We start from the raw sequence: 22,647 nt of genomic DNA, 5'->3' as shown, positions 1-22,647 counted from the left end.
CATCTTAAAAATAAAATCCTTTATTGATAATACGAATGTTTAACATGTCTAATGCCATCAGCTATAAAAATGATTAAAGAGTTCAGCTTGGTACATTTGGCTTTACAAATTTACAAGTGTTAATAAACTAATACTAGTGTTATATGTTTTGCACTTCATTATACTCCATTAGCCAGTGACAAACTCTGCAACAATGTCTGCTTAGAACACATGAGTTAGAGAAGAATATTTAGTTGCTTCCACACAGAATCTACATCAACAGTTAAATACTAATTCTAAAAGTCTTGCTGAATTAGTTGGATCCATTTTAATCCCTTGTGCTTAGTTTCTTTCAGAAGTTAGTCTACTAGCAAAAATACATTCTTTTGCATACCCCCTTCCCACATTATATTTTAGAAGAAACAGTACTCAGTGCATTTGCTATTAGACTTCATCATAGTATCTCTCTCTCTAGAGCTATCAATAAAGAAAAGGGATAATACCAGTCAGATTAATGTAAAAGCAAAGAAACTCATTAAAGCAGTGTATACAAAAGCCTCACTTTTCAATCAAAAGGGATACATGGGCGAAAATGCATCTGCCCATCCATTTTTACATTTATTCTCAGCAAGAGGAAAAAAATCTGCTGTGGAGACTTAGTTAAAAAAGTAATAAATGTGCTTCCAAAAGAGTCGCTGCCCACTTAGCTCTGGCTGCCTCTGTTCCCCTGCTGCCAGCACACAGACTGCTCCACAGGATTAGGAAAAACAGCCCATAATACCTAATACCACTACCTAACAGGCTACTAAAAGGTCTCTGCAAACCTCCAAACCCCTGCCATGGCTGTGTGGGGTCAGTCCAACAGCCACCTCAGAGCAGCACAGAGCTCCAGTGTCCTACGGAATGAGGCTCAAAGCCCAAAGGAACCTCTGTCATGGACAGTTCTGCATCCTCCCATGGCACAGGGATGGATGTGGTTTCCCCACAACAAAGGGATTTTGTCTAATGAAAACAGTGAAAATTGACAGAGGAGAATGTGTCTGTGGCAGTGGAAGCTGTGCTCTGTGCAAACACGACTCTGCTGCCGAGGGAAGTGCTAAACGCTGGATGACACCGAGCAGCAAGTCCAGTTTCTAAATTTAGGATCAGCTCACATCCAACACCCGAGATCATTAACTCAGGGTCGTGCTCTCAGCCTCTGCCACTGATCTGTGGTGCTTGTCGTGCATTTCTCAGCGCAGTGACTCACAAACCCACTCTGCTGTGCCCGCTGGTTTTCTTGCAGCAAACGTTTCTGCTCAGGAACCAGCTGCTTCTCTTGGGTCCAAATGCTTCTTCACACACATGATCTGCCTCAAACTTAGGCAATTCCTCACTGAGGAATTTTTTTAAATCTCAGTGAATTGCCATGTTTTCTTCCTATGAGGCAGAAGATCAAAAATAAATAAGTATTTCCCTTGTACACTGTGTGTATGTGTGTGACATACTTACACAGACCTACATATTCAATTCCACAGCAGCAATGATTTGGTTCCGTGTTTGCAGCCAAGGAAAGCTAGCCATAGCTAGTGGGTAAAATCCAGGTCAGACTTAACTGACACAGAGGAGGAACAAAATTATTGCTTTTGTTTGCAGTTGAAGATCCCACGTTACTGTTGCAAAAAAACTGTATTGTATGGACAAGCTATTTTTTCAAGTAACAGTGAGATCTTTGTAAAGAAACAGAAAGATCCTTTTCTCAGAAGTTCTACACACAACAGTAGAATGCTTGAAGAGCTTGAAAATTCCAGGTGATACACCAGAAACCAGAGTTTAGCCATTTAAAGCACACAGGCATCTTGTAGGAAAGCAGAAAGAACTATATGGACAAGGAATACTGACAGAGAAGTAATCTGGATGATATCACAACTAAATTTTACCCCAAGAAACTCATGTGTGCTTCCTCAAAGAGCTGGGAGCTATGTCCTGAAGGACACAGCCTGGCTGGCTGCACTGGTCTGGTGGTCACCTTGCAAAATTTGATGCACATTTGCTAACTTATCTTAGCAAATGGAGAGAATTAGAAGGAAAACCAGTGTTGGTTTCAACATTCAGGACTCAGAAGAATTTGTTTTTGCAGCTAGATGTTCCCCTCCTCACCTTTTCCCAAGAATCACATTCATATTGCAAGCTTAGTTCAGGCACTTTTATAAAATGTTCATCTGGAGTAAAAAGTCTGCAAAAATTATTTCTGCATACTTTAAAAGTAGCATTTCAGTCCCACTAAGGTTGATAGGTCCCACCACATGATTATGGTTCCCACCACATGATTATGGTTGTCATCTCCAATGATTTGACTGCTGCCAGGAGACATTTGGAGGCTACTGTATAGCTGTAGTTAAGGTTTCTTCATAAACAAAAATATTTTCCTACCTATTAAAAAGAAAAAAAAAATACACTAAACGCTTTATACAGACAGAATCTGCTACTATGGAAATAAATAACATGGAGTGGAGAAACAGTGTCTTAGCTCCAGGGTAAGCTAAGCTGTGGAATGTCACATTCCATTTTCTGGATACTAGCTGCTGCTTGGCAGGAGGATCTCCAGGTCTTTGCCATTTGACACGACAGTGTTGTTAGAGCAGCTACTCGCCACGTCCATGGGGGCACCCAGGGAGGAGGCCTGGGAAGAGGTTTTGGTTAGTGGAGCAGGGGCAGCAGGTGACTGAGCGAGGCCAGGTTTCTTTGGAGGAATGGGTGGAGGGTTCCCTCTTTCTGCTCTAGGAATGGTTGGTGACTTAATTCCAGGAGACAATGGGCTTAGTGGACTGGAAACCTTGACAGGGCTTGGAGAGTGACCAGGCTCGGTTTTGGGGCTGACAGCGTTTGCCAGGTTTCGATAGTCCGTGCCAAAAGGGGAGCTGTTAGGGGAGACAGGCTTGATGGGGCCCTGCTGGCTGGTGAACCTGGACAGCACCTGAGTGACCGTGTTGCGGGCCAGCTGCTTGGCAGCAGAGTTGTCTGCCAGGGTGGGAGACAAGTCCCGGGAGGGTGGGCTCTGCAGGCCGCTTGACTGATGGTCCTGCTCTGCTTGAGACTGGAACTTGTGCCGAGCCGCGTGGAAACGCTGGTTGATGCCCACTTGGTAGGAGGACTGGTAGCCAGGGCTGCTGGCAGAGGCTCCCACTAAGCGTTTAGTCAGCACTGGTGAGGAGCAGGGAGAAGGGGTCAGAGAGGAGGCAGCTGTGCTGCTGGGAGACAGAGACACACCAGCAGAAGGGAGCTGGGACATCAGATGCACTGGTGACTCCATTCTCACAGGAGAACTTCCATTCTCCACCGCATTTTCTGAGGCTGCAGCAGATCTCTCCCTTTGAACTTGGCTCTCTGCAGCATTTGTCTGCAGTAGCTCCCCACCTGTCTGCCCGTCTGTGTCACAATGCCCATTGGATTTTGCATAGGAATGAACAGGTGTAGAGGGGCTGGCAAACATTGTGTGAACAACTTTGCTGGTGCTGGCAGGGTTTGCTCGCTCTGCCTGCAGACACTCGGTCTGGCAGGACACAGACTTCACTGGGGGACTGTCAGTCGTGACCCCCCTGGATGTCACCGAGGGGCTGGGCTGCACAGGCTCAGAGGGACTGTGCTCCTGGCAAGAAGCTTCCAGCTCTTTCAGGGCTTTCTTCAGGCATTCCACCTCTTCTTTGAGTGCTTTTGTACGGTTTTCTTCTCTGTTCAGCTTAGCTTTCAGCTGTTCTCTTTCAATGTCAAACTCTGAGAGCTGCTTTTCTACTTGTGCTTCCATCTGCAAACCCCGCTTCCTCTTGGCTGCCAGCTCCTCTTCCAGTTTACTCACCTTACTCTTCTCCTTTTCCAGTTTCAAGCTCAGTTCTGCTGTCTTCTGGCCCTCTTCAGCTGCTTTGGCAGTGGCTTTCTTGCACTCCACAACAAGCATGGAAGACAGTTGCTTGTGGCGTGCCCTTTCCTCCTCCAACTGGCTTGACAGCTTCTTCTGTTCTTTTTCAAACTTTTTCACTTGGGATTTTTCAAACTCCACCTGGAAGTTAAGAACAAAACAGACTGTAAGGGTACCATAAAACCTCCTGAAAGTGAATGCAGAGCAACACCCCACAGGGAACAGGTTTACTGTGTATCTTGGAGAAATTACACAGTAAAAGATGACAATGGCTAAGAAAGAGGTTATTGCCCCAGAAATCTGCAAGACAGTCTGGAATGACTCAGCTTGCACATAGTAACAATTATTACTTACTAGTAGTTTTATCCTGTATGAAATTCAATTGACCTTTAGTGAGATATACACCCAGTCTGTCATGCACTGACTGAACAAGCAAAGCTTCCTTCCACCTCATTTACTACTTTGTCAGTTTGCCTTTTAAAGGTATTTAGACTTTAAAATGCTGATGTGTTATATATGTTTAATAAAGGCTACAGTGCTTGAGTAACAGAAAACAGTGACTTAAATATTTATTAGTGTCTCTGAACAACACTCCCAGGAGATCTTCCACGACTTACTCTGAATTTTGAGTACTGCAGAGCGCTATCAATTGTAAGTGCAGCCCTGTTCTTCAGAACTCATCAGATTTTGGGCTGAAGTAAGATTTCAAAGCATTTGATTGCCTATTAATACCTTTTAGCACTGCTCAGCTACCAAAACACACTGAGAAATTTCAGGTTGTTTTTCATATCAAGATGATAAAAGCTAGGAGTGCCTTACAGAGGGAGGTTCCTGCTACTCTTTCATCACATCCTTGCTGAGTTCACCGCCCAGGAGCCTGGGGTTTCAGTGGGCTGGGCCATGGCCAGCCCGAGTGGTACCTGCTGGGTGAGCCGCTCCCGCTCCTTCTCCAGCATGTAGGTGACATCGTCCCCCTCTGCCGTGTCCTGGGCGTGCCGCTGCCTCTCCTCCTCCAGGTCCAGGATCACCTGCCCAACAAACATCAGCTACTTCAATGTCCAGGTGCCCTCACAGGCAGGAAGAGATCAGTGCCTTTGTACACATCCAGAATGACACGGGAGAGCAGCCTCAGACACCCAAGTTCAACTCAAATCCTACAGAAAAGCAGCTTTTGGACAAGTTCAATGTATGTTATTATCTGGTCAAATTGAGTCAGTTTGTGGAAGACGTTAGGAAAACCTCACACTGGATCTGTGCTCATTTTACTATTAAATACCTAAATTGCTCACTTTTCCCCCAGACTGTGCAATATCCATGAGAAGTTCATGTTATGAATGGTGCCCTTACCCCAGGGGTTGGAAGGGATCTCTGGAGATCATCCAGTCCAACCCCCTTGCCAAGGCAGGGTCACCTGGAGCAGGTTGCATAGATCAGTCCAGGAGGCTTCTGTATATCTGCAGGGAAGGAGAATCCACAACCTCTCCACAGCCTGTTCCAATGTTCTGTCACCCTCAAAGTAAGTCAGTTTTTCCTCATATTCAGCTGGAAATTCCTGTACTTCAGTTTGTGCCTCTTGTCCCTTGAAACTCAGAATTTCCTGGCAGGACCATCAACACAAGGCCCAGCAGGAGCAGAGGTGCTGTGCCCAGGACCAGGGCACACTAACAACAGGACAGTCCCTGCTGGGGCTCCAGCAGCAGCTCCCTACGCAGGCTTCTCCCCAGTGCCTTACAGGGATGTGAGGACTCCAGTGTAAAGTTTATATTAAAGAACATTAATTTGTTCTTCCACTTAAGAACAAGATGAGCTCTTGAAGTGAAACTGCTTCCCATAAGGACCCAGTGAAGGAGCTCCTTCAGCTTTAACACTGAATTACATGAATAATTGAAATGCTATTAACTCAACAAAAAAGCCAGAATACAAACTTCCCAAGAGGCTCTGCTGTATCTCATCACTAAAACTAAGCTCTCCCAATACATGCTCACCATGAGTTCCTCAGTCTTCCTGAAATTTAAGCTTCCAAATAATGCTTAAATATCATCAAGTATACAGGAAGCTTTTCACAGAAGTAGACAGGAAAAGGTGAAAAAATATCTGATTTTACTAGTATGATTTAGCTGGATATTTGGCTGAAAAGTGAAAACCAGCCTTGTTTACTTCTAGTGACTTCAAATTTTTTTGGAAGTACAGTCTGACACCTGACCAAGTACTTTATTGGTGTCAATATTCATTAAATGTGTGTCTGAAGAATAAGATGTGCTTCATTAAAAAGGCCAAATGGCATGAAAAATACTTTTGGTTACTCCATACTTCCTTAGGGAAGCACAAGGAGGTGCTTTCACCTGGCACCAGCTTTTCAATAACCACAGAGAACAGGTCTCAGGCACGACAGTGATAGGTCTGCTGAGAATTCCATGTTCCAGAAACCCTTTCTTGAATTTTGGGAAGCAGTATACTTCCCAGCCGTAAGCTAGCTCCTTTTTGGTGTGTCCTAACAAAAACATCTTGTGTATATTTCAAATTCTGGAATTATAACTAATCAGCTCATCAGCTGCATCACCTGGAGTGAGAAGTTTAAACAAAGGTGCGAAGTCCTTTCAGTTACCAAACCTCAGGGCATTTAAGTGTTTTTACTGAAGTTAACGTGTTATCAAAATGCAACTATTAACTCCTGCACATCTTAATTGAGGCAAAACCTACCTTTCTGTGTCTGCTTTCCGCAGCAGCTAGTTGGGATAACATTCTTTCCTGCATATTCTTGCAATGTTTCATCACCACTTTCAAAATAGATAAAGGATTGGAGCATACTGGTTGCTTTTCACCATGATTCCCCTCTTTCAGGGTCTCAAAATCCCTCTGCAAAGCCATCAGTGGATCACTGATGTTGTATTTCCCATAGCGTTCCTCAATGAACGTGTCCCTGTGCTGGGCCTGCAACACAAAAACAGATTTGCATTTTAATACACTTACACTGGCTAAAGAAGACAGGGCTTTACAGTTAATATTCCTTTTCCCCAGTTTTCCATTTAAGGAGACTTTAACACATATTCATATCCTGTTATCTGCTAGAAATAAAGGAAATAAAGAAAAATACTGCTTAAAAACACAGCATCTCCACAATATATTCAGTCTACAAACATCCTCATACCACAGCTACCTGCCATGGCCATGATTTACATTCCACAGCTGTGTGAAAGGAAAGGAGGTGAGTACCAACTCTTGCTCAACAAAAGATTTAATCATTTATTGTCGCATCAGTGAAAGAGGCAGTTGTGTGGTTTCCTTGACTATGTCACCATCAAAGAATTTCATGTTGAGAAATTAAAGAGTTTCATTCTTGCAAGAGTCTATAAATCTGTGAATTGTTAATAAAATCAGTGATGTTCTCATCCAGACTAAACAGAGTTTAGTTTCTCAAGAAGCAAGACAGGAATGATGAGGTTTCTTTTGGTGCTTGTAAGAATTAAGCCAACTCACACGTACTAGGCTCTACATTTACAGCATTTAATCGCTGGACTCGATGAGCTCAGAGGTCTTTTCCAACCCCAATTATTCTATGAATCAGCCACTCCACCTGGAAATCTGTTTGTTAGGATACTAACAGGCTTATTCTATCCAGTGATGACTGTTCTAAAAACAAAATTTCATAAACAGACAGATATGAAAATATTATCTGCATGTTTACCACCATGATAAGAAACCATATGAAACCAAATATTTATGCAACGAAAGACATAGGAGGAAAAACAGATCTAGATTGAGAAGAGCCCTCAGAGCTGTCTTGGCTCTAAGAAATATAATCATTGATTTCCAGTGAAATGGTTCTGGGCTGAATTCTGAGCATATGTGAAAACCTGTGACCGTGTTTCATTCCCCTGCGTGTTACTGACAGCACGACCCTGAGCCCAGCAGAGCTGATGCTCCTGCCAAGAAATAGCACCTGAACAGGAGACTTCAACTTGATTCCCCTTGATTCATATTGTCTTGTAAGGACTGGTTACCATGACAATTCATACCTTTTCTTTTCTACAGAGTATAAATCACTGGTCTGTTCTGCACTGGCATGTCCTCAGTGAGGACACAGAAAGATGTGGGTTTTTCCTCTGCACGAGACACCTGCACCACTGAAATGCCAGAGTGAGCCCCGGGACCTTTATCAAAGTGCATTTAATTTAGAAGGTATTTTAGCATTTGTGACCTACAGGAGAGTTCTAATCCTAAATGCACTTTTCCTGCCAGAGCACACACACAGCATGTCTTTCCCTTGAGCAACTGCCCCAAACAAATGCTGCCTGCACCTTCTCAGGTGTGCTTCACCCTTCTGCTCCCAGCTGGGCAGAGCACAAAAAGCAGATAACCCATTCTGAGTCAAGCACAGCAGCTTTTTGGAGCTGGTGGAAGGCTCTAAACATGAGTCCCACACAACCCCAACTCTGCTGATGCTGGGAATGGCATTCAGCTGAACAAAGCTCCCTGCTTTGAATGCAGAGCCAGCCCGTGCCAGCCTCGCTGTGCACTTCCCAGAAACCCTTTCAGGGAGCAGGAATGGCAAACTGTCACCCATTTCTTGTGGGACTGCACAAGGACATCATTTAGATAGGAAAGACTGAGCCTGACTCAAATGAAAAGACAGCTCAGAAGCCAGAACTTCTTGGAATGGCTCTTTTCTGATGTCCCAGTATCAAAACCACAAATGCTTCCCTCGAGCACACAAGAGCAGGAGTCACAGAATCATGGAACACCCCCACACAGCAGCTGGTGGAGCTACACTGGAACAGTGAGAGTTAAACAATAAAACTTGGCTTTACTCAAAAAGCTGGTGGGATTTTCTGGTCCCACCTGCATTCTGAAATGTGGCCATGTGAGTAACATGAAATAAACTAAAAAAAAAGATTTTTGCTCTTAAAAGGAAAAGTGTTTGCATTACCTTATAAGAGGCATACAAAACCCAACCCAAAATATCTTCCCCATGACCAAATTAGAGACATTCGTCCTGTGATTCCAGTTTGGAGCTGGATTTTAACCCTCCAGCAAACAAACACAGAGGAACAGCTCACACTTACAGATACCCCTCCTTCTCTATCAGCAATATCCATCAGGAACTGTGGATACCTTTGATCAGAGCTTCAGATATTGTTCTAACTTTACACAACAATAAAAAGGAGAGGAAGGAAAAGATCAGCCCTGGAAATGCGAGAGCAGCCCTGGATAATGGGGCAGCCCTGGTTTAATGAATCACAGGAAAAACTACAGGGTTTTTTAAAATTTTTTAGGAACAGGGAATCTTCTGTTTTTCTGAAGCATTTATAAAAATGACTCAATGCAATCTCAATATAAGTGCGGAGGGAACTTCTAAGTGACTCAAGCATTAATAAGTCTGTAAATATGAACTGGGATCTCCATCCAGCTGGCCTAACTGCTTTGACAGATGAGCTTAATCCCAACTCATGCCAGTGCTGGCCATTCTGCACAGAAACACGGGAGAGACCCTTCAGAAGGGCACCAGTGCTTCAACTGTGTAAACAAACCTTGCCTTTACTGCTGGGCAAGTTCTTCCTAATAAAAGCTCCAAAACAGGAGATTAAGGTGATTTTTGCAATACTGAAGGTGTAACAAAAGCCATGTTTTCCTCTGCTCCTCACAGCACTGGGCTCTGAACTCTGTTGAATTTAGTGGGGTGGTTTATTTCCTGTTTGGGAAAGAACAAGAAGTTCTTCCTTGCTACTCTGAGCAATTAAGTATTCTCCTGAACCAGCATGACAAACAGATGAGACTATCATAACATCAAGAGCTTTCTCAAGTCCAGCTATTCTTCTTTAGTAGCCAGCAGAGCATAAACATTTAATTAAAGTTGTCTAGACTAGAAAAGGTCTTAACCAGGTCATCTTACACTGACCACATCAAGTTTGCAAAAACAAACCCAGTGCTTTGGCATTTGGGCCACTGTGCACTTGGAAACGCAAATAGGGATTTTCCAGCCCGTGACACCTCTGTGCTACAGCTCCTACAGAGCAGCCACCTGGGTCACCTAAATCATCGAGGCAGCTCTTGGAAAATTAACTCACAGTGCCATAATCTCAGAGGTTATTTTATACAGGTGTGGGAGTGTCACAGAGAGTGACTTCTGCCATGGCTTGTGCTCCTCCCCGAGACAACTCTGCAGCTCAACTTCTCTGTCACTGGAGGTCACGTACAAACATCTTCAACACTTCTGATTTTGTCCTGTCTGAACTGGATTCTACCTTAAATACAGTTGTTGTTCAACTTCCAGAACAGAAGGAACTTGATGACGGAAGAGAAACACTCTGTTAGTGAGCCCAGAGTGAAAAAAAATCAACCTGGATCTCAGATCCCAGCATAGAAAACGCAAATCCACAGGAAATAAGGCTTAAATAAAGAGGAAATAAGGTTACAAATGCAGTGTTAGCTTAGGAGTGGAAAATTTTGTCTGAACACCAGAGATGACATTTGTACCTCCAACATCAGCAATGGTGCTTTGAAAGAAGATGCAATTCTGTGCAATTAGATCTTCGAATTTAGTACCTCCACCTCTATCATGCCAAACATGCAGAACTGTGAATTTCCCACCAAAACATTTTCAGATTCCAGAGGCAACTAAATAGACTATTTAGCAATTTTCAAGACTATTAAACTGACCTCTCCCAACAGGAAAAGAAGATAACATATGAGCTTGGGGTGCTTTTAAAAACAAGAAGGAACTATACATGTGAACTACCCTTAAAAATAAAATTCCAGAAGATTGGAAAAGTTAGGCATAAGTAGAGAGGGTTCCACATGAAGCTGGCTGGCTTTGAGCTCAAGTTTGGGAATTGCCCACTGCCAGTCTGTTTGGGAAGAGATAATTCTGATTTTATGGGGCAGAAGCAATATCTGACCCAACTGAAAAGATGTTTCCTGTGCAGGCAGGCAAAGCAAAGGCTTTGCTTTGTTAGGAAAAAGATACTGTTTCCTCTTGGGATTTCTAGGCTATTTCTAGATACTGATCCTCTTGGGATTTTCCTCATCATTTGGGATGAATGTTTCCCATAACCTATTTCTCTATTTTTTAAAATAAAATATTTCCTTCTACTGAAACCTTGTTTATGTGACAGAATATTCTCTCTCTCTTCAGTAATCTTTACAACTTGTTTTACTGGAACATCAAACGGGGAATTTCCAGGACTTATTTCAAGTGTTTTTTGGACATCAAGTAGAGCATTTCTCTTCCCTGTAATTTCAGAGTTCAGGTTTTAACCCTTGGTACAAGACAAACACACTCTTAATTAACTATAGCTACTGAGTTTGCAGTTCTCCAGTAATAATTTGCACAGAAATTCCTCCTTCATGTAGCAGAGAGTGGAATAAGCTTTAAATAGCTCCTTACTGCCTTGAACTTCCTTATTAGCTTCTCTCTCCAGAGACAGAAGTCGGGAATAAAGACAGGCTGAGGTCACAGCAACCACTGACAGAGAGAAGGGAAATGGGGGTGGGGACCACTTGCTTTGCCCAAAAATAAATGTCAAAATGCTGAAGTGGGATTTCCAGTGTTGCATTAGCTCCAGCTCTGCAGCAATGCCAGGCACAGAGCCACCAAGTAAATTGCTCAAACACAGCATCTGTCTTAATTGCCATCATTATATCAAGTGAGCAGACCTGACAAACGAGAGCTACCCATATTACCCAAGTAAGACCTGCTCTCAGCTTTGAAAAATAGAAATTTTCTTAGGAAATGTCAAGCAGCACAAAACTGCAACTTCTTTCCCTGGGAACTTCTGGTGAAAGGCGGGCTGTGCCTGGCTCCCAGCACCCTGGGATGGTGGTCCTGGGACTGCACAGTGCTCAAGAATGGCACTTTGGTGCCCCCTAAACCGGGGAACCCAGCGACACCCAGACAGCTGGAATTCAGAGCAGGAGCCCTTCCAGCATGGAAGTCATTCCCACCTCTCTGCTCCTGGCTCAGCACACACCTGGGTGCTGTGAAGGTGAGGAGAGTCAGTTTTTGAAAGACACTGGCAAACGGTGCTGCTTCAAGCAAGAAATAAACAAAAAATTCCCCAAGGTTGCAAGAAAAGCTGTAAGGAATGCCTGCATTCCAGCAAGACAGCACCCATGGGAACACTGCTGCATGGAAGCTGCTTTGTAAGTGATGCATAAGCCCAATTTGCCCCATCTGTGAAAGATTTAACAGCAGGAAGGTTTTGTATTACTGAACTTTTCTTTTTATTTAAACAAGAGGTGGACTTACATTTTTGAAACTGCACTGTAAACCTAATTTCTAAATCCACTAACAAACAGCACTTAGTTTTGCAATGCATTAATGTTGCTTTATAGTGAATCACTGAACTCAGAAGCAAAGAGATGAATACCAGCTCCCAGTCATTAACACAAAATAGTTTCTATTCCAGTGTAAATTGCCTGAGGCCTTATTAACACAAAAGAGTAAGTCAGAAAGCTGTTTCCTGTTTTCTAAAAGTAAACAGAACTTCAGTTCTAACGTATGGAAAACTCTCTTTAAAAGAACAGGGAGGAGGGAACAAAGTGGTCTAACACAGTGATAGAGATCCATTTAAATATTGAATTGTTTCCAGTCATGGTGTGCTATTTCTGAAGGCAAACCTGTGGCTCATGCAATCCTTCCTACACAGCAATAAGGACTGAGAGTCTAACTCTCAGGATTATGCAAGTCTCTGACAGCATCTGGGTTTTCTGGATGATATAAACATAATTATAACTACAGGAAAAGGAGCACAATAAGAAATGAGGCTTAAAATCTGTTCCAAGGAGAACATTGAGATTTATGTAGTGGACAGGAAGCTACTTTCAGGCAAAAAAAAAAAAAAAAGCTTTTTTTTTTCCCGAAGAGTTTTTAAAACAGAGGAAGCAAACTGAAGCACTGGGAAAGAATATTCTGAATACAGTCAGTTTGTCAGACAGCAAAGGAAGAAAGGGTCAAGATTTGGGGAGAAGGGGTGAAAAGAGGGAGAAAAAAGAAGCAAGTTCAACAAGCAGTGCCTGGAACGCCCGGCTCAGCAGCTCGATTTTGACACGGAGAGGGAACGGGGCCAGTGCCAGCCAACAAGTGCCTAACACCGTGAGGCAGAAGAAAACTATTTTAAGCTTTGTCATCTGCACGCATGGATTCTCTCTGCTAAATGCCAGATGCTAAATGTTTGTCTCTAAGCATGCAGGAATATCAATTATTGCAGACTGTACTACCATTGGATTACGTGTTTACAAATTAAGGTACTCTTCCTCTGCAAGTGCTTGTCCTTTTCTATCATGTACCAAAGGATTTGACTCAACCAGAGCTCGGAAGCATTTAAATCTGAAGCAGAAGTAAAATTAGCCCATGAAGGGAAATGTGTTTTTGTTATGTGGGAAGCAAACAGGCAGACAAAATTCTGATTTCCAGCCACTGACATCTGTGTGTTTAACATAACTGCTGGAGAAAATCACTGCTGTGGTTTAGGATTATGCAATCCCCTAAGAAAGTTCAGAGGATTGAACTCCACCCGCTCCCAACATATGTCCACATTTAACACAAAACTACTACTCTTCCAAGGAAATCCAGCTGCCAAGGCAGGTACTGTCCATAACACTTAGGGAACAGAGAGAGCTGTGAGACCCTGTCAGACAGTTCCTTCCTCTGTGTGTGGAACAACCAGCTTCCCCCAGCCCTGGATGTCCCAGCTCCTCTCAGTGTAAATTCCTTAATTTGTCCAATATATGCAAGTCAAACTAAATGCTCTCAAGTGTAAATCTTTAATTCAGCCTTAGAAGGCTTTTTTTCTTCAGGGCAGTACTTTCATGCATCAAAACGTGAGTAAACAGATTAGCAAGGTTTCCTTTAATTAGTCACACACAAAGTCTTCCAGCCAGTGAGGCATGGTAAAGCTGTTACCACAGTTACTATCAGCAAACAATGAGAAAAACAGTGTAAAGCCAGAATTTCTCTAGCTGGATATTCCAAATAAATGGACAAAGCAAAGCTGGAAGTTCTCTGCTGCTGAACCTTTGCCCAGCCACCAGATTAAGCAGTTACATGACTTTTCCTTCCATGTATCAAAAGGGCAACAGTGCTGCTGCCAGCAGGAAGCCAGGCTTGGGCTGCAGCATCACAGAAAAAGCTTTTGGACCTGAGGAGCAGCACAGCTGGAGACCTACAACATCTCACAGCGCTGCAGGCAGAGGCCACATTCCAGGGGTGGCAAATTTTCCCTGAGATCACTCTCAGGAGGCAGCAAGAGCCAGCTTGGATTTGAAGCTTCCGTTGCCCTTTCCCACCACCTTCAGCTTTCCTCACAATCTGAAACACTACAGCATATCCCTGAGAGAGGAAAGGGAAAATAGCACTAACCTTTGATTAGCTCAGTATTTTATACTCCATAATTATCAAGCATAGGTTACAATTTCGTTTAATTTCTTCTCAGTTATGAGTACTTGACAAATTATGTCAAAGGGTATTCTTACTGTATTAATCTCCTCACGCAAGAGGGAACTGCAAGTTAAATTTCAACAGGAAAGATAATTGCTTTACACTACCGGAAAGCAGGCAATAAAAAGTCTCTGGAATGGAGCTGCTACATTTCTTCCCATCAGTCTCTCTGTGCTCCATTATACACATTTTACACTGAAATACTGAAGTGAAGCTTGTTTTGGTAACACATTCTGACCACACACAATGAAAAAAAACAGATCTCAGGACAGAGGAGAAAGTGTGTTTCAAAACAGAAACCAAACCTTCCACCTGACCAACAGTTTTGAGAAGGTAACAATATTCCTCCCAAATAAAAGGAATATCTAAATGCAAAAGCAACTAACAACAAACATAAGTATCCCGACTGTTCTGGAGAAGGATATCCCTCCACTCCCCTAAGAGGTGTTTGAAATCAAGCTAGAGAAACTTCTGCTGGAAAAGCAAGCCCCTGCAGCTCTCAGGCCTGCAAGCTGCCATTCCTCTTTTGAAATAGCTGCAAGTTTTAAACAGTATGAGAAGTGACAGGTCAGCTTGAAAAAGCCTTCAATATTCAACCGCGACACAACTGATTTCTTCCAAAATTGACCCCTGCCATCATTTATACCACTGTTTTGTCCACAGTGTCAACCAGGCATCCTTCAAAGAGCAGCAGAATTACACACAGACAATGTATTTTAAAAAATAATTTCCAGTCTCAATATTAACACAGCAAACTGTGCAGAGAGCACCACAGCCCACACCACCCGATGCAGGTCAGCAGCAGCACAGAGCCCACACCACTTAGCCAGTTTTCCTGCACCATGAGCAGTTTTCCTCCACCTGCCAGAAGCGGCTCCAGCACCAGCTCTGCCTTGTCCCATCACATGCCCTCACAGCACCCCGACCTCAGCTGCACTGACATGGATTGAAAATGGCTTTTGAAGCAGTTTTAGCTGGCATCTGCCTCACTGGAAGGTTACACTAATGCTCGTGCCAGCAAAGGGGAAGAGTAAGTAGCTGAGCACTCAGGGCTGCTGCTCTCAGCAGTGCCAGCTTATGGTGGCTTAGCCAACACAAAGCCATGGATGCTTTTTACTTAGTGTGACGTTACTGTCACTAAAAGTCTAATCTGTGATCCCTCTTGGTGAGAAGAGTTTCTGCTTTAAGCAGCCCTCCTTGCTAAGGGAGAAAAAAACCTACAAAGGAATTCTTATAGGCCTTTTACACAGCAGAAACACAAGGTTCTTTATCAGAAAGGATGAAAACACACATGTAACACTGTATTTCAATACCAAAGTGCTTCTTGCAGCCAGTTTCCAATAACGAATTCCAAGACAAAAATTATACACAGCATTTATGATGTAATCCTGCTGATATTAAGATGGGATTCTGAACCAGTAATAAATCTTTACCTCTGAACTTCACCTTGGATACAAGCACTCTGCAGAACTTACAGTAGTACTGTTGTCATGTTTGTTTCTTATCCTGATACTTAAAACCTACCTTTAAAGCCTCTATGACAAGATCTCTTGCTTCTAATTCTCCCTCAAGAATGCTAAACAGCGTCAGTAGTTCTGGTTTGCTGAGTTTTTCCAGATTCATCCTGAAAACCTGAAAAATAATGAAACCTAGTTTAGTAGGTATTTCCTTGGACATTAAAATCAGTATTCAAAGCTATGACGTATAATTTGCATTTAACTTCAGCTCCCAGTTTTTTGGATTGCAAATTGCCCTGAGGGGGGATCATTTTCTCTCCAGCTTCCAAGAGCAGTTGTAGAAGATGCATTTGTCACCCTCTCCCAAGGGACACGAACACATGCACGCCCAGATGGTGACGGCAGAACGTGAAGGCTAACAGGACTGGACAATATTCACCAAGAAGTAGCCAAAGTTAACAGGAGAGGGGAAAACCACGGATATTTAAAAGTCATGTTGATTACACATCTGCATCACACAGCTGCAAACATCACCGAGGAGCTGAGATGAACGCAGGCCAAGCCAGGCCACCCACAGGAACTCAACAGTGATGGGAATGTTGCAGTGCTGAGACACGCTTCCTGGGAATGCCATTATCCAGACTAACAGAACAGGCCCAAACCACTTTACAAAAATCAATGCCACAGAAAATACACACTTAATTACTATTCTTTCAAACTGTTTCAATATCACCATCAGTTATTAAATATAATTTTACTGCCTACATACGAGATCCATCATCTAAGCTGCACAGAAAGAAGCTTTATACTCCCTTGCATCCTTGCTGATATACTTAACACTGTCCAGTAATAACCCTTTTTATTACATTATTTTGTTAAAAATGGAAATAATTTCAGACTAAATCCTTGTCTCTGATGCAAATATACCCATTGATAGAGTCCTGTGCTTTGTACCACCATCAAATACACTTTTCTGAGTCCAAGTCATGTCCATCTTTCACCATGCTTTGTGTCAAGCAGAAAATGCTACAGCGTGAGGAAGCTACTCAGAGATATCAAACTCCAGTGGCAAGTGATAAAGGGTTAAATTAGCCCTTTCTGGAGAAGTCTATCTAGCTAAAACATTCAAGTGAAGTCTAGTTTGTCTGAAGTCACTGCTCCTTTACAACTGATTTGCATAACTGTGCCTTGGAGAGTTATACACAAAAGCAAGTTCTGTCTTGTTTTCGCCAGAGCAGTTTTCCAGTCGCTGGGAACAGAAAATTCTGTAGTCTTCATACAGCAAGAGAAATCTCCTCTGTGCCCCTCTGCTAATCAGGGAAGTGTCTCATCACACACTCACATTCTTGCCTCACACAGTGCTCCACATGAAATTCCATAAAGCAGCAACGTTTCTTACAGGCTCTCCTGGCTCACCCTCCCACTGGCATGGGCTGCTCAAGGAAACGCCAGTGGAAGTGACCACGACTGGCTGTTCCAAAACCAAACTGAACTGGACTCCACAGATGTGTCAGCGTCGCACTTCCGTTCCCTACTGCAGATCCATTCACGTATTCAAGAAGAAAATCCACGAGTGGAACGTTTGGGAAATCTGTTCATATTCGTCATCGTGTCAGCCTGATCAAGAAGCCTGATCAAGACTTGACACAAAGGCATAATTTAGGAAACTCACTGTATTAACTCCAATCACATTTTTGTGGGCCAGGGCAGTGCTGGTCACTCTTCAGCACTGATCACTTCTGATCAGCCAATGGACCTTGACAGAGAGATGTCCAGGGTGGGAGCCTGACCACCTCCCCCAGGTCCGGACATGGCTGGAGGGTTCTGCTGCCGTGGGGAGCCTGGCTAGCTGAGACCACGTGGAAGGAGTGTGACTTACAACTTGGTCATCTTAGAAAAATGGGAGGAGAAGGCAACAGAAACAGCAAAGAAATGCTAAAACATAAAGCAGCCACACAGAGTTAGAAAAGACAGAGCCTGGTGCTAGTCTTTGTTAATTACCATGTTTGTGTTGGTGCTTATGTCAAAGCTGCAACGTTTCCCTGGGCAGCCTTTAGATGTGGAATATCCATATATCTCCTTAGGAGATGCATGGCTTGGTTTCAAAACCATCTCAGTCCTTGCTCAGACTAAATTTACAGGTTCTAAGACTGAATCAATACCGATGGGAAACACCTTTTATTGCCAGATACTCACCAAGCTACAGAAGTGTTGGGGTATGATAAACCAGACTGAAAAAGGAGAAGCTTCCTTGGAGATCTTAGAACAAAGTGTATCATATAATTCTGTTACCCCAGGACAGTAAGTGTTGAACATGACTGCGTCCATGCTTTTCCCTTAAAAAGAGATAACGTGGAAACGTGCAGCTGCACCTCCCCTTGAGCTACCAAACAGCTCAGTCTTATAGCAAGGACAGCTACCAGCTGCAGTTTGGTATTTTAAAGCTATTAGTCAGGGCAGCAATAATTTCTACTCTATATTCTAACCACTCCTATTGTGACTTGTGCTTCCCAGTGTTATAGCAACAAGCCATGCTATTCTTGCCATGCCTCTGTAGTCTTTTATGTGCTCAATAACATAAACAAACCCTGTCCTAAAATATACAGGTAAAAATACTTCAGAGAAATAAAGAGCAGGAGCCAGTTTGCACAGCAATCATTTATCTAACAACAAGAGGTAACATTAAAGGTACATAAGTGGTACAGCCTCAGCTTCCTCATGTGCAACCTGCTGCTAGAGAAGATCTCTACCTGCTTTGTTTGCATCAGTTACCCCCCACTGCCGAGGGAACAGACCAGGAGCAGATATTACAAATAAAGTCACTGCTCTAAAAAAACACCAAAATGTACCTGTATTCTCCACTGATCTGAAGGGAACTTTCAGAACGCACCAGGCAGATGTCTGTTATGCTGAACGGATTACAATCCCAAGCATTCCCTTTAAGGGCACTAGGGAGCTGAAAACCAGGGGGGGAAGAAAAGCCCTATTCATTTTATGTTATTATTTTACAGAAACAAGAAGCATCTCTGGATCAAAGAGTCAATAAGCATGTATTTGAGCTCCTTTTCCCCTATCCAAACCTAAATCCAAACCCATTCCCAGCCCTCCAGGCTCCTGAGGTGACTTTTCCAAGGCTGCTTTCAGGCTACACACCCCTGTGCCTTCCCTCATCCCACTTTTTAACAAAAGATCACACCAACTCTATTCAATTATCCAGTTCTCCCCCTTGCAAACAGCCCCGTTCTACCAAAGGGATCTGGACACTTCAGCTGGGGAACTTGATCCTCTACTTCCAAACCTTTAACCAGAAGACAGAGCTTCCCAGCATCAGAAACAAGATCTAGGGGAACATTACACCTTTACACCCGGGGAAATACACTGAGTGCACTCACACAGATCACAAACCACAGAGGCCTTGTTATTTAGTCTGATGATATAAATATTTTCCCTGAGTCTGAGATATACCACCATTTTTGGACAATAAGCCAGAGTTTAGAGCATAAACAAAGATAATTACTTTCTCCTTGCCTAAAGGTGAGCTTCCTTTCAGCTATGGACCGCTGGAGTCTCCTCAGCGGACCCATGCCCACCCCCCAAGGAGATAAAACTCTTCTAAGAAGGTTATTTCCCAGTATTTAACTGAAAATAACTATCAAGAGCAGTTTAAGTGTACGTACAACCACACCAGCCAACAAACCAGGGGGAGTTATCTTTGGCATGTGCCACTTGAGGAACAAAAGAGATAAGCTTGCTGCCCGCGGTGGCAGCTCCTCCATGTCCTCAATCACGGCGCGATGATTATGAAACCATTCCAAGTTACATTTCACTGGTCTCACACACACACGGGCACGAACGCACTGAAAGAATGTTGCCAGCACAAGAGAACCTCACCCACCAACTTCAGCAAAGGTTGGAGTCGGGGGCAGGAACCAAAGAGCAGCTGAACGTGCAGCCCCGAGGCACTGGGAGGGCAGCTTGTCAAGGGGAAGCTTCAAGATGCTCTGCGAGCCCTTGGCTCAAAATTCTTCTACTTTATAAAAAAAACATCATGAAGAACAAAGCTTGTGTTCCTTCTTCCTCTGAAAGAGGGTATTTCCTAAACCTACACCAATGCAACAATGCCACAATGTCAATAATCCTGAATCAGCTTAGTTTTCCTTCCTGTGTTCCTGAAGAGGAACTGGTATTTTCCAGGAGCCAGCATGGGCAGTCGTATATATTCACATTCATGGGAGAACCTAAATGACCAGTTTGAGAAGTCCTGATAGACAAGTTCCCAAAACTGCTGCTGTGTGTATCGGGTAGTGTTTGAGCTGTTCCAATAATTACATTATGTTTATGTAATGAAAAAAACCTAAAATAGACTTAATAATTGTGTACCCACAATGCTACCTGGCATTGCATCAGAACTGTGGGGAAATAGGTTAAAATGAGAAGTGTTTTTATCTCCTTCACCTCTGTATCTCAGCCCTAAAGGAGAAAGGACATCTACCCACAAAAAAACCTATCCTCACCCCATTCATTTTTGAAGTAATACTCAGAATGTAGCAAATTAGCAAAATTTTGAGCATGAATTTTTGTGTGGGTCCTTGAACAGCCCCTGTGCAGCAACCGGAGCTCCTCGAGAGAGAATTCAAACCATCGCTGGCTCCTCTGACCTTCAGCCCCCCCCGCCCGGGGAGCCGCGCCCCCTCCTGCCACACGATCGCTCGTGACCCCGGCACCGGGACGGGCGGACACGGCGGGTCACCCCGGGACACCGGGCTGCTGCAGCCGCCAGCGGCGCAGCCGGCGCTGCCCGGGGACCGGCACCGTCCAGGCGCCGGCATCGGGGAAGGGGTGGCAGGGGCCGGGCTCGGAGGCTCCCGCGCTGCACCGGCCCGGTACGACCGCGGCGGACAAAGAGAAACGCCGCACCGGAGCCCGCGGCCGCCGCTGCCCGGGGACCCCGGCCGCGAGGGAGGAAAGCGGGTGCGGTGCGGGGAGCAACAACCGGCTCCATCGCCCCTCGGTCCACCGGGCCCGGCTGGACCGGGCAGCGACGCCCAACTCCCGGTAACGCCCCCCGGCCTCCGCGCCCCCCGATCTCCCCCGTTCCCCCCCGATACCATCCCCTCCCCGCCGCCTGCGGCCGCCCTAGTCCCGACTGCGGCCGCCCCCGCCCGCAGCGGGGCTCGGCCCCGCCACCGCCCCTCTCAGCCCCCGCGGGCCGGGCCGCCCCACACCTGCCTCTGCCCATCCGCAGGGGCAGCGCCACGCCAGGACGGGCCGGAGCGCGCCGGGCCGGACCGAGCCGTGAGCGGGACCCGCGCCCACCCCACCGCACCGACCTGCCCTGCCCCCCGCCGCCGCCGCCGCCGCCGCCGCCGCCGCCGCTCCCCATCGGCCGCCCCGCCCCCGCCCCGCCTCCGCCCCGCCCGCTGACCGACGGTTCGCCCGCCAATCAGCGCCGCCGCCGCCGCGGTCGCGGGCCAATCCGCCACGGGGGAGGCGGGGCGGGGGTGGGCACAGCCAATCAGGCCGTGCGGGGGGCGGGGCCGCCGGTGAAAATCCCTTTTGTTCGCGGCGGACCGAGAGGGCGGCCGTGATTGGTGCGTCACTTCCGGCGGGGGCGGGGCTGCGGGCACCGCCCGAGCCGGCGCTCCCGGCCCGCGCTTCTGTCCCGGGCGGGTCCCGGTCCCGGTCCCGGTCCCGATCCCAGGGCCGGGCCCGGGCCCAGCGGCAGGAGGGGCTGTGCGAACCCAGGACAGGGACAGGGGCCGTGCCTCCCACCGGCTCAGGCCGGCCTGAAGGCGGCTCGGGGCAGGTGAATCGCCGTGGTGGCCGTGGCAGAGCAGTGCCCTCAAACCCTCTCACGGTGCCTGTGGCAGAACAGTGCCCCTCGCAGGGGTTCTGAGCCCTGACCCCTCATGATTCCCGGACAGTCCCTCTCCCCTGACACCTCCAGGTCCTGCTCCCCTCGTGGCACCTGAACTTGGCCTCTGGAGACCGATGGTTTGCCCCAGGGTGTTTATAATATCTCTGTTTCCTTTGTGCAGCAGCCTTCTAACAGCGCTGCTTCGTAGCGTGACTCACCTGGGCAGGCCCTCGGCGTGGGCACAGCCCTCACTGCCGGGCACAACTTCCCTCTGATGAGCTTTCGCAAGTGCCGAGCAACTCTTCTGCGGGGAGGTGCTGTGGAAAAATCAGCATTTCGATTTGTTTACCTGCTGTCAGCTGAGGAAAGAGCCCTGATTACGCTGGAGACGGTGTCTGGAGGGAATGTCGCCCGTGGATGCCTCAGCCATGGGGTCACCGACACTGTTGAGGGCAGCAGGTTTTTTGCTGTCAGAGCTGCTTACCCAGCACTCTGCTAAGCCGGCGGGGCAGCAGGAATGGGAACGAACCCTTTCTGTGCAGAGCACGGCCAATCATTCTGCCTCTGAGCTTCCCACGAGATGTACTCAGCATTGCTAACACGCTGATTCTAGAGAGCTGAAAAGTTTTTAATGGCTTTTCCCACTGTTGGGAGCTCCTTAAGCTGCACCAGAGGAGGTTTAGTTTTAACATTAGAAAGAGATTCTTCACAGAAAAGGTGATTTACCCATTGACATGGGCCGCCCGGGGAGGTGGTGGAGTTGCTGTCCCTGAAGGTGTTTAAGGAAAGACTGGACATGGCACTCAGTGCTCTGGTCTAGTTGACAGTGTTCGGTCACAGGTTGGACTCGATGATCTCAGAGGTCTTTTCCAGCCTGATTTTGTGATTCCGCGCGTGTGACTGCGGGGCAGTGCTGGGATCACACGGAGCTGCAGCACAGGGCCTGTGACACGTGGCATGAAACCAGCAGTGTCCAAATCCACTGCAAAAAGGTGTCACATGGTGACACAGTGACACGATGTCA

At 45.8% G+C, this 22,647-nt stretch overlaps 1 protein-coding gene across 1 annotated transcript; it reads right to left on the bottom strand.

The window, feature by feature from the left end:
• Positions 1–21,090, bottom strand: CTTNBP2NL (CTTNBP2 N-terminal like). The gene is made up of 5 exons (XM_082296316.1): positions 20,992–21,090; positions 15,834–15,941; positions 6,575–6,805; positions 4,795–4,902; positions 1–4,015 (listed from the first exon to the last, which is right to left on the bottom strand). Exons 2-5 carry the CDS (start codon positions 15,930–15,932, stop codon positions 2,537–2,539), a joined length of 1,917 nt encoding a protein of 638 aa, XP_082152442.1. The 5' UTR covers positions 15,933–15,941; positions 20,992–21,090; the 3' UTR covers positions 1–2,536.
• Positions 21,091–22,647: the final 1,557 nt, after the last annotated feature.

This window comes from Coloeus monedula (assembly GCF_965178545.1).
Source record: "Coloeus monedula genome assembly, chromosome: 23".
NCBI lineage: Eukaryota > Metazoa > Chordata > Aves > Passeriformes > Corvidae > Coloeus > Coloeus monedula.
This window is presented reverse-complemented; position numbering and strand designations above follow the sequence as displayed.